The sequence below is a fragment of the Thunnus thynnus genome, chromosome 19, assembly GCF_963924715.1.
Source record: "Thunnus thynnus chromosome 19, fThuThy2.1, whole genome shotgun sequence".
NCBI lineage: Eukaryota > Metazoa > Chordata > Actinopteri > Scombriformes > Scombridae > Thunnus > Thunnus thynnus.
Window position 1 is genome coordinate 24,022,264 of NC_089535.1, and position 12,218 is coordinate 24,034,481.

Genomic DNA, 12,218 nt, shown 5'->3' on the forward strand with positions numbered 1-12,218 from the left:
TTGTTGTGTTTTCATTATCTTAGAATGAGCCCTTTATATCTACAGAGGGAGCGGGTCCTCTTCCACGGAGCCCCGCCATGTTTCTACAGTAGCCCAGATGGGACAAACCAAACACTTGCTCTAGAGAGGGCCTTTCGTGAGTTTCACAGCCACCATAAGTTCTCCTACACACTTTTGGGAAACGGGGTACTCAGTTTGTTGCAATCTGTAACCTCACCACTAGATGCTACTAAATCCTACACACTGCACCTTTAAAGGTGTAGAATGGGGTTGAAGTCAGAGCTCTGTGCATGCAAGTCAAGTTCTTCCACACCAAACTGGGAAAACCATTTAGGTATAGAGCTGGCTTTATGTTGAAAAAGGAAAGTGCTTTCACACGATTGCTCACTGTTGCATTAAGATTTGCCTTCATTGGAACTAAGGAGCTTTGCCCAAACTGTGAAAAACAACTCCAGACCGAGGGGCTAAATCAGTGACCACCCCTCTACATTGCTATGTTTCTAACTTTCAAATAAAAGCAGACAGCTTGCTATTTTTATGCAGTTATCTTTATTGAAAAATTAAACACACTTTCTGTATAAATAGCATGTCATTGTACAACACTCCTCGTTAAAATGTGCAGGAAGCAGACAAAAAAGAAGGATGGACTGACTGACAGGAAAACAAAAGCAAAAGGAGATTGCTGAAGAGCACCGCAGGGTGGAAAATGAACACCAACAAAATCAACTTGTGCAGCTAATAAAGCAGGAGGCACAGTCAGTGAAACAAATAAACATTATTGATAGAGTCAACAGGTTGTGTTGGTTGGTTTATGAGTCTGACTTTTGCAGGGAAGCTGTGGTTTCAGGGTGGAGGGGTGGGGGCAAACCATCACACCTTGCACCAATGCCAGCAACATGCCTGAGCCGTCATGTCTCCTGTCAGAGCCAAGGCCAGCACCTCTCTGTCTTGGCGTTTGATTAATGAGACTGTCAGCGGCTGCCATCACTTCCCTCCATCATCCCTCCATCCTGGACGGCCCTTTAATATCAGGTCAAACAGAAGGCCGAGCAGTTATCGGCACTTGTCTACAAGACAGGGTCATCATGGACTTCAGTCATGAAACGTTTCTTTAAGCGCTCTGTGACAAGGAGGGATGGTCCTGCAGTTTAAATATGGTTAATTAATGTCTAAATAAATAAATATAGGGTTTACACAATAATGGCTGCTTCTTTTCCCGCAGAGCTTCATTCATCAATATTTTACATTTGACTTTCTCTGAGACATATTTGCATTTATCTACATTTCACCTGAGCAGGGTAAAGCCAGCAGCAGACAGGGGGTTCAGTGTCTTGCTCAAGGGACCTTTGGCATTGATGGACACATGTAGCTGTTGCAGAGATTGAACCAGTGACTCTCAGGTCACTGAAATGTTTACCTCATTTGGTGTGATGTCAATAAAGTGATAAAATAAGTGAGAAAGTTGCAACTGTCTTGTCCTCTGTAATTGTTGCATTTTGTTGCAGTCCTGTGAAAACCAACAATCTCCAAAATGTCAAATTTTCATGTACTAAGAAATCAGCCTTGTTTTAAAGAGCTGAGTATCAAACCTTAATAACTTTTAGGTGCTGAGTATCAAAAACTGTTCAGATTTGTATTCTTCACTTATTCTTTGATCAGAGTTTCAAATTTAAATAATAATTTTACTAATTTTAGACTGTATTTAGGCAAAGTTCTTACATGATGGTGCATGTTTAGACAACATTTAGCATTTAAGAATTTGGCTTCTCTTATTAAGTGATAAGTCTGGTGTTATTCTATATTTTTATTATTGTCAACAAATCCCATGAAAAGACCAGAACCAACAATCCTATTATCAAGTATTGTCTGTGTAGCCAAAGCCTGATCTATCTTATTCCTCTGTGTCATAAAGCTCCATTGTTGTCCAAAACCTAAACACATCAGTGAGTCACACTGTTGCCCTGGCTGACATACTTTTTCACGCCCATGAAAATGCACATTGCAGTTTGTATTGAGTCACAGTGTGTGTGCGTCTGCTGCAGTAAATACTCGCTAGAGCGCCAAATGTGAATGAACCCAACATTGAAAACAGTCCCTGACAAGTGTGCTCCTGTTTGAGTAAAGTTTGCTAAAAACTCCAGATGTCTTAGGAAATTAAATTAGAGTACTGTGACCCATTTTTAAAGATTTACATCTTCGGTAGGAGCTTGAGGAGCAGTGAGCTTGGAGTTGAGAGCCACAGACAGAGTGGAGATGTCTGACAGTAATGAGAGACAGACTAATGCACTGTTGGTTTTGGTCTTTTCGTGGGATTTGTTTGAGAACAACATCAGCTTTATCCTTTAAAGGGCTTTGCAGAAAAACAATATTGGTACTGAAACCAAAGTATGCTATCAGCAGGAAAATGTTCAAATGGTACCCGGCTATAATGTGACACAGCATGTTTTAAATGAATCCAAAATGGTTTTATTAGCATTAAAACCAAGTCCCTCAACCCATTGGAAAATTGAATCGATCTCAGAAGTTAATTAGAAGTTTTATTTCAAAAGTTTATTTGAAAGACATTAAAAAGAAAATCTAGATTAAATCAAATTTGGAGATATATAGTACGTGGTTTTCCCAGGACAGATTTACCCTTTTATCATATTCCATCAAAAGGCTGTCCATTGTAATGTTTGACAATGAACACTCTTTCCTTGTCTCCTCTCTGTCTGAAGGGAGGTGTCATGTGATGTTTAAATGCTCAAGTTAGAAAAACAAAAGCCTTCGTCTGGCTGGGATTCCTTCCACATTAGATTGTTTAACGGAGAGTAATTCCACTGAGAAGACGCACTCCAGCTCTCATCTGTCTTACTGTCTCTCTATCTCGCTCTTGTCTTCCCATCTAAGCTCTCGTTCTCACACGGATACACACTCATGTACACACACACACACACACACACGCTGATGCATCCTGAATTTTAAGTGTTTTGAGTGGTGGGAGTGATTACGCTCTTTTCCAAATATTGCTTGCATCATGTACTGAATATGTAAACAGTTAATTTCTCCAAATCAGATTAATGGATGCACTCAAAAGCCAGACACTTGTAAATATTAATCAAAACTTTTATGCGTTTAAACGGGTGCTGCACTTTAATACAGTTGCTGACTGTTTTCATCAAGGCTGTTGACTTATTAATACACAACATCACCTACAAAACGGTTATATGAATCCTGCGACAGGAGTTACCGTTACCGTTAAAGCTTTAATTGTTGTAATATTATTATGATTTACAGGTCCAGGTCGTCCTTTACAAGCCTACAAAACACAGAAACACAAAACAGAGGATTTATCTCAACTGGATCACTTCTTCAGTTGTATCATATCGATACTTTTATGTCGACTGGCTCTTAAATCTGTGAGGCACAGGGACATTTTCACTAAATTCTGTCTGGTTTTGAAGGCAGCCAGCGAGTTTTGTCTTGCGTTGTTGTGTATGTTGTCCTTCAGTATTCAGTACATACACACAGTATTGTACAGCATGTTTCCTGATCCTGAGCCCTAGAAAACACATTTGACACAACAAGTGACTTACAACAAAAGTCACATTCAGCAAAATGTTTCTGAATGTGGAAAGTCAGTGTTGAGTTGGACAAAACCTAAATTTGCCCAATTTTACATAAATGGAGGAATTCTATGGTTGTCTGAGGTGAGGGAGGTTTTAAACAATATTTGTTAGGAATTCACTGAGAGTGTATGTTGGCAAGGAACAAGAATCAATATTTTTTTAACTTAACACTGTGTAATGCGAAAGAAAAACCCACAGAATTATCACAAACTCAGCAGCTCTATGGAGTTTTTTAGCCTCTTTTAGCTTGCTGTTTTGGTTTTACAGTATATTTATTGTCTGGTTCTTCCAGCAAAAGCTGTTTTCAGCAAACAAGCTCAGATAAATCCACTATGCGCCGCCTACCCACTAAACAACAGACGGGGCAAAGTTAGCGACTAGCTGGTGAAGAAAGCAGAACATCTAGCAGCTAAAGAACCAGATATTTTTCATGGGAGACCAAACCAGAGCTACAAGAAGAGTGAATATTGCACCGACATTCATCAGGTGGACAGAAATGTGACTCAAAATAAATCAAAGAATGGAACTTAATCAGGTGATAATATCTCACAGCTGTGTGTCTGTTGGCTTGTTTTTGAATCAATTCATGCAGCTAGAAAAGTTGAGTTGTTTTGGTCAGTGTTTACTTGTCAATTGTCCAATTAGCAACAGAACTAAACACTGTAATTTGACAAATGAATAGTTTAATCTGATTTTCATGTTAAAAATTGATAGATTCTTTAAAAAATATATATTTTAGTATAATTGGTCGTTACAGGTACAAACATTTCGTATATGGGTATGACCTTTTAAAAAAAAAACCCTACTAGTGCATCCCTAACATTTGCTTTTACTCCATTAAAGCATGACATTTTAAAGATTGACAGCAGGGATATGTTGGAAAAACAAATCATGAATATGGTGTTCTCTTCTTCCAGTTGTCACCCGAATGATACAGCCGTGTTTGATGGCAATTTCTCACAATGTAGCACTGTTGATATTCTTCAAATAGCCTAGACTCCTGCTTCGCTTCCTTGTGTGTCACATGCAGCAGCTACCTTGATGACATTTACATTTGTCTTTTTTGCGGTCCCCTTGTTTTGAGCACTTTTTTTTGCGTTACATCCATTAACCGGCAGACAGACACACACACATCACTCACATTAAACACATACATAAACCATATCCACACACACACATAAAACCTAAAGTAATTCCTCTAATTACTTCATATTTCTACCTGCAGCATAATGAGTTGCTCTAGTGATACATCCTCTTCACGCTCGCACTCTTCCTGAGGAAGCAAATCATCTCCACAACAACAATCACGTCTTATTTGTCACTTTAGACGCTTTCTCATTCTCTCTCTTCCTCTCTCTCTCTCTCGCTCCATCACTCACTCTACCTGATTGCTTATCTCCTAATTGCTTTTCTATAAATGGATGAAATGTGTGTGTGTGTGCACGCTTGTTCCATGTGTGAACATGTGTGGAGGAGTGTTTCTAAAATCTTTGGTAGTGTCGTCCTCTAAATGTCTCATTACTCCCCTCTCGGGTGTAATTGCTGCACCAAGCATGGCTTCAGCAAGCTCCCCAGGGAGAATATAATTAAAACTATGAAATTACAAAATAAAATCATCAATTGTTATTCAGCAGGGGGAGCAGCAGAAGAAAAGCTGAACAGTCTGAGCGAGGAGCTGAGGGATTTTATCCCCACTGAGAGCACATCCACACTAAGTGGGCCAAATCTGAAAACTTATCTTTGCCTTTTTTTTTTAATATCTCTTTTCAAATCACTGCACAGAGTGGATGAATCTGAATACGCCAGCCTCGTGTTTTAGTGTTGATGATGAAACTTGACTACAGAACAGCTGTTGTTATTAACCAACGTTTATGTTGTCAGATGACTTTGTGATCATAAAATAATGATTTTATTGATGCCTCAGAGAGGCAGCTCAGGAAATATTGTTCATCTGATTAACAGTTAGCATTTGTCAACCTTGATCAAATCACTATTTTATGCCCGCACCGTTGTCTGACAACAGAAACAGAAAGATATGTCAAGGAGAACTTAATTGTGAGTTTGGCTGTATTGATTTTATGAATTCTATTGTTTGTATTGTATTGCATTTTTTAAAATTAGCTGGCTTAGTGTGGATGTAGTCTGAAACACACGTACAGTTAAAACACAGGGAAGTGGGAGGGAAACAGGAAATATGCTTATGAGTGTGGTGACCAAAAAGATTGCCATCATTCACATGTACAGTATTTTATCAAACAAAATATGAGCATGTTGTGAGTTTTCACGTTAGCCTAACCTTCCTTTTTAATGAAAGGGTGGTAATATGCAAACAGGCCGGTAGCATCAAATGGTTAGAGTCCTGCATCGCTAAGCTTGACTGAATTATCATCATCTTCGAAATATATTACTATATGTTGATGATGCAAAAGAGGTTACGGGTTTTATAATTCATATAGGAGTATCTTTATGTGTACAGTATATATGCATCTGTATCTACATTTGTTCATTTTTACATATATAAATCCAAGCTTGTAAAGTCGAGCGTGAATCAGTCTTAGATGTGCGGTTGTCTCTCAGATAGAAGCAAAAAAATTGATCAAATAAAGTGACCAGGGGAAGGTGAGAGTGCTAAGAGGAGTTCCAGTGATTTCAAACGGTGGCAATTCCACAAGTTTTAACACTGAGAGAACAAACAAAAGATATAGGTTTCACTATTTTCCATTGTAGTGCATAAAGTCTCACAGTGGGGAGGTAACACGTTGAAGAAAATCCTGAACAAAGTCCACAGCGGAAGTAATGCCTGGTAAGTGTGAGTATCATGTGTCCAGATTCAGGGGTGGATTCATGGGAAAGGAGAAGAGCTGAGAGATCTGGTGGTGGTTTGTTTATGTCTGTCTAAAAGAGTTGTGCCATTTAAATCAATAGACGCTTGAACGTCTGCCCTTCATCGTTGTTGCTGCCCTCGTCATCGTCCTCCTCTCCTCCTCTACTAAGCTATAGCGCTACATTGAACTCAGTCACCAGGAAGTCCACGTAGTCCCTCTCTTTGGTCTTGAAGGCCTCAGCGATGAGGCGTGCGGCGTCCTTGTGCTCACGGCCCCTCAGGGAAACGCCGTTCACCTCCAGGATAACCTGACCCACCTTCAGCTGGCCGCAGTTATGAGCTGAACCTCCCCTCTGAGAGAGAGAAAGACAGATAGAAAAAGACAAGGTGAATTTTAAGAGAACTTAATTGTTTTAATTTTAAGAACAGATTAAAAAAAAACAATAAATGGGCCTCGTGTAATTTTCTCAAAATTAGAAATTTCTCTTTGGCATGGACAAAATTAATGGAAGGTTCAGGCCTGTACAAGTACAACAATATACAGATAGTGTATCTTTCTCCAAAGTGGGAAAAAAATTATAGTGCTTTCATCTGAATACATTTGGATAAAGTTTGTCTGCATATTTATAACAACAGAACTTGGAGTCTTCTTAGAGTTCTACATCTTACTCTTGGGTGACATTTTTGTGATTAAAACTTGCCCACAAACAGGTAACTTTATGAGTCAATTAAGTGATGTCGACTATAAAAATAATTGGATCTCACAAACCTACTTATAAACAAGGGAGAGTCATCAAGTTGAAATGAGACATTTGCTAACATTCTGCTGACTTGGTGGACTTGTACAAGCCAAGTCTTACAGAAAAAAAGTTAAGGTTAAGGATAAGAAAATAAAAATGTTCTTGCATGAGGCTCATTAAATCTACTGTCATGACTAGCTATTCCAAATAAATACACAAAACTTTCCCCATTTCATGTATGAGGAATGACAAAAAACAAAAAACACATCTATCTCCATTTTGTACAGGAAAATATTAAAAAATAAAATGAGAGTCATATAGATTGAATCACTTGATAGAAGTTTCTGTTTTAATGCTGTGTCATAAAACTGAGCAAGGACATATTGTACGTACTATACATCATTTCTGGCTGCCATCTTTGTTTGGTTGAAGGCATGTGGTTACAGGTTATGAGAAGAGAATCGACTTTACTTTGCAGTTGAAAAATATTTTTGCTACCAGCAGGATAGAAGAGTCTTGGATGGGTTTGGAAATGGCATCAAAAAAACTGATAAGTGCTGTCAAACAACCTGCAGGATTTTTCAAAGTCTGGTTTGTATTTATCACTGAGAAAAAAAAGTAGCTTCTGTCTGTCTCAAAGGTAAAAGCGGTCATCAAATAAAAGAACCAGGACTAACTGCAGCTCAGTTCCAAGGCTAGCAAGCCAATAAAGACTTGTTCTCTCTGTAGCTCAGGGGCCCTGCAAAGAGTTTTTATGACAGTTTGAGATCCTTACTTTTGTTCTATTACAACCAAGTAAATGAGGTCTTCTCAGTGCCTCACCTAAAATTTAAACATTGCACTATAAATGTGACAGGTACCTCATCAGCATACAGAAATAGAGACATCCTGTCACAGAAGAACACGTTCGCAGACACACAGATACTTAAATATACACACACTCACCCCTGCAGTCTGGCACTCAAAGCACACAGTGACAACTCAGCAGGAAATATATGCAACCTCACGTCTTCTATAAGAAGCGTGTGATCACCAAAATGAAATGCTTTCCTCCTCACCGGCAACACTACCCTCGCACAGTTACATCCTCGCACATTCTAACACATCTGTGATCAGAAAAACGTTTTCTGTTATTGACACCCTGAGGCATTCATGCACAGGACACGGTGAGCTGTCTATTCACAAACCACAGAAGGACTCTGGTCTAATTTCTTGAGTAAGTCTCAGCTTAGTTCCTTGGTGGGGGATGGAGGTGGGGGGGCATTTTTCACCTCTTTTTGACGGTCAAAAGTGTAGTGAGACAGGAAACATGGGTAGAGAGAGGGGTATAACATGCACAGGGACCTAATTGGGTTCAGCCCCTGAAGCGGGTAACACACAGTTGCCATTGTGCTGTTCAGTAGTATTCAGAGTTGGCAAAGTCCAATATAATACTCTGTGTGAAAACACAGTCAGATACCAAAGCATTGTGAAGTTTGTTGCAGTGTAAAGTTCTGACTCCATTCTTTCTGACAGTCATCACCGGGCACCGGTCGATGTTGCAAAGCCACTTCAGCCGCAGCACCTCTCTTTCAGCCGCAGCTGTTAACGTAGCTACAGTGGTCACTTCCACCTCCATACTCTGTTGTGTCTGATTCCATGGCATGATAATCGACCTGATAACAGTAGCTCCACATCTCTGATTCCAACATGGAGGGACATCATGAAACTAGTTTTCTTCCAAATATACTGCTATTTTAGTGTCTGCTTTTCTCTATCACTAGCAAGAAAGCAATATGGCAAACAGATTGTTTTGGTCCCTGAGTTTGGAGACCCCCCTTTGGCAGTGCTTGAAGGCACCACTATAAAAAATGAGTGTAGTTTTAGTCCAAGACAGATCTCCAGAGGACTTCTGCAGCTGGATGAAGAGGGATATTTTAATACAGGGAAGACAGAGGAAAGTTTAATGATATTCAAATATAGGTACTTCCTGTATTAGAACCATAGGAATCGACTTGAGAATTAGTGAAGTTGCTTCTTCAATTTTGGATGACTGCAGTGCATGAATTATATCCACTGCCAACATTCAGCACCAGTGCAAGAAGTAGTGGGTTCTTTATGTTGAAAGGCAACAAGCCATGACCTCTGCATGCCTCTTTCTTACTCTTTTTACAACTTTTTACACACTCATCCACATGCCACTGCAAGCCTCTGCAATAATGTCATAGCAGCTTGGGTGAGGATCTGGCTCCTTGTTGATGCCTGGCTTGAGATTGGCTGTGCTACCCCCTGAGCAAATCACTTCTTCCTCTGCCTATTTCCAAAACACACCAGCACCAAAGGAAGCCACCATATGTTCGAGACAAAAGGAATGAAGATGGTTTTGCCTCCTTCCCAGTGGACCTTCTGGTGTGCTAGCAGTAGATTTGTCCACAGCGCCCAATACAGTGTCAAGATTGTGGTGGCATCTCTTGCGCAGCAGTCAGTACGCATCAATGGTTGCATACAGTTTGCACGTGGCCACAGAAGAGATGAAGTATGGATGGGCACATAGGCAGGCTGAGACCTTAAGGCCACGGAGGTCACTATGGCACAAGTGATTTTCATGCTAGAAACCAGAGTTCACATCCTGTCTCAGACTAGCAATTAGTGCTGGTTTTTGAACTATAAATATGATCTTTCTTTAGCCTTAACCAAGCAGTTTCAGTGTCCTTACCTCGGCCTAACCTGAAACATACTGTATCTGATAAATACACTGTATGCTACCTGCAGCAACAAAGTCTCATCCAACAAAGTTAGCTGCTAGCCAGAGAAAAAAGTGGAACAGCTAGAAGCTAAAGAGCCAGACATTTTTCTCATGACTTGACCAAATCAGGACTACAGTAAAAGGAGAGTGAATATTGGACTTCATCAATCAGATGGACACAAACACTTTTCGAAATTAATTATTTTGGATGTGTAAATATGCTGCGTTTTGCTAAGACATTAGCCATATCAACTTTGTCAGGCAGTAAATTGTTATAGCTGTGTAACTGTCAGCAACTTTTAACTTAATTTAAACCCCCAAATCTACCAGCCTAGCTATACAGGCTCCATTTTCTTGTGGTCTTAATAACACATCAAGTAAGATATAACATCATGTTTTTCTTTTTTGCCAGTTTCATCCTCCTCCTCCTCCTCAGGACAGCTGACCTCATTATGTGCCACTATGATGGCTATAGAAACACCAGCAGTGCCTTCCCCTTTAGGACTGCATTATCTTATTTACTGAGTCTAGAACAATTACCCTGAGCTACAGGAACAGTCAGTCGTCACGATGGGAAGATGGCAGTGATAACAGGCTGTCGCTTCAGGAGGGGGTGATGGGGACTGATAACGTCCGGCCAGCAGGCAGCTGCTTACTCATCTGTACTTCACCCTTAGCAGCCGTGATCGAGGTGACTTGAGGCGAGAGCCCTTGTGTCCAAACAGATAGGAAAATCAGACACCAGAGGTTTGCTGTATCTCAACTCCACTGTGCTTACTTCCAATGATGCAGAGAGACAGTATAATACAGGGCACTGGCTTTGATGTGATGCCATCATCTGTCCCCTGAATAAAACCAATGCTCCTTGGAAAGCCAAAAACAAAATTAACCTTTTTTACCTCCTTTTTTTTCCTCAAGGCAAATGTATCATTCTGATGCTTGGTCCTGACTGGGAGAAGTACTGAGGTTGTGTACCTTGCTTGAGGGCCTAATAACATTGAGTTAGCTTTCCCCAGGTAACAGGGCAAAGTTTTCAGAGCTCACTTTTCCACCTTGAAAACGGAACATGCAGAAAGTCTCTCGCTTTTTCCGTAACAAGTGACCTCGAGGCTGCCATGTTATTAATGTCCCTAAATAACTGTGAAGCGCTACAGTGTTATTGTTCGGGGATGTAGCAGCGGTGTCATGTAACTGTGGCCTCCTCTCGTTTGTAATCAATAAAGTTTGCACCTCGGCAAACCAAAGTTTGGATTGGTCTATGCTATTACAAAAATGTGAAGCAGTAATTAGAGACCCATAAATAACTTCAACTTGATTAAAATTTCAATCTTCTTGCCTGAATGGTTTAAATTAACTCTGTTAAACTAAGCTTCTGAAATGTGTTTTAAACTTGTTTCAGGCAGCTGCACTGGACCTTCTCATGTCCTAAAAATCCATGCGACAGTGAGAAAGCAAAAGTTTCCTCTGCTATTATCCATTGCAATCAGCTGCCTTTTTATTTTTAGACTTTCAGTGAAGTGTCTGTGAGGTTTAGAGGGATTGGTTAGAAGTCAGTGGCCTCATCTCTTGAGCGTAACTTTCTTTTCTCTCTCTGTGCTCATAAAACATTTGATGTCACAGACAATCCTGGGCTGAAGTGAGGATTTGTTACTTGCATATCGGTATGGTAATTGAATGAAGACACAGCTGCAGTGCTGGCCTTCTTGAAAAGTGACAAGTTAATGTTTGCTACTTTCTTTCAATAGTTTGTTGGCTTGGTAACATTTTTGTTATAAACGTAAAAAATATATACTATACCGTTTGGTGGAAGATCAGCTGCTAGTGCCTGATACTACCACTTCTTCTTCTGACAGATGCTTTGATCATATGTCTTCTGTCTTATTGTTATGTCTCTGATTTTTTTTCTGACTGCTGAGTGAATGAAGCTAAGATGAGGTTCATACAATGATGTAGCAAAGAGACACCAGTGATATAAAATTAGCCAAGCTGAGTTCTCACAAAACCAGAAGCACATGCATAAGATAAAAAAGTTTAAAAGAACCTGATATTCCATCTTCTTGCATTTGTCTTGGGATTTGTTTACTTGGTCCCACTGCAACCCTAGCCTATAAAAACCTTCCTCCCACCTACTCAGCCACCAAACACCCAAATACTGCACCCACCCACAACACCAGACCTCTGCATAAATCCTCATCCCTCCTCTCCCTATTAACACCGTTCTCACTTCTTTTGCATCCTTCACTCACTCTTGCCATCCTTTCTTCCAGTGCACTCTTTGATTTTGAATGTGCTGATTTCCAATCCTTTTATCCCTCCTCTCG

At 40.1% G+C, this 12,218-nt stretch overlaps 1 protein-coding gene across 3 annotated transcripts in view; it reads right to left on the reverse strand.

Annotated features, from left to right (window-relative positions):
- Nucleotides 1-530: 530 nt before the first annotated feature.
- The window catches only part of whrna (whirlin a), a 139,800-nt gene continuing 128,112 nt past the window's right edge, over nt 531-12,218 (reverse strand). For 2 of the 3 annotated variants that reach the window (XM_067573883.1, XM_067573884.1), the window contains one exon: nt 531-6,785. In XM_067573883.1, the coding sequence (XP_067429984.1) occupies nt 6,603-6,785 (183 nt within the window). In that variant the 3' untranslated portion in view covers nt 531-6,602. Of the gene's footprint in view, nt 6,786-10,437; nt 10,608-12,218 lie in introns of all 3 variants that reach the window. The other variant, XR_010924608.1, reaches the window with a different exon arrangement.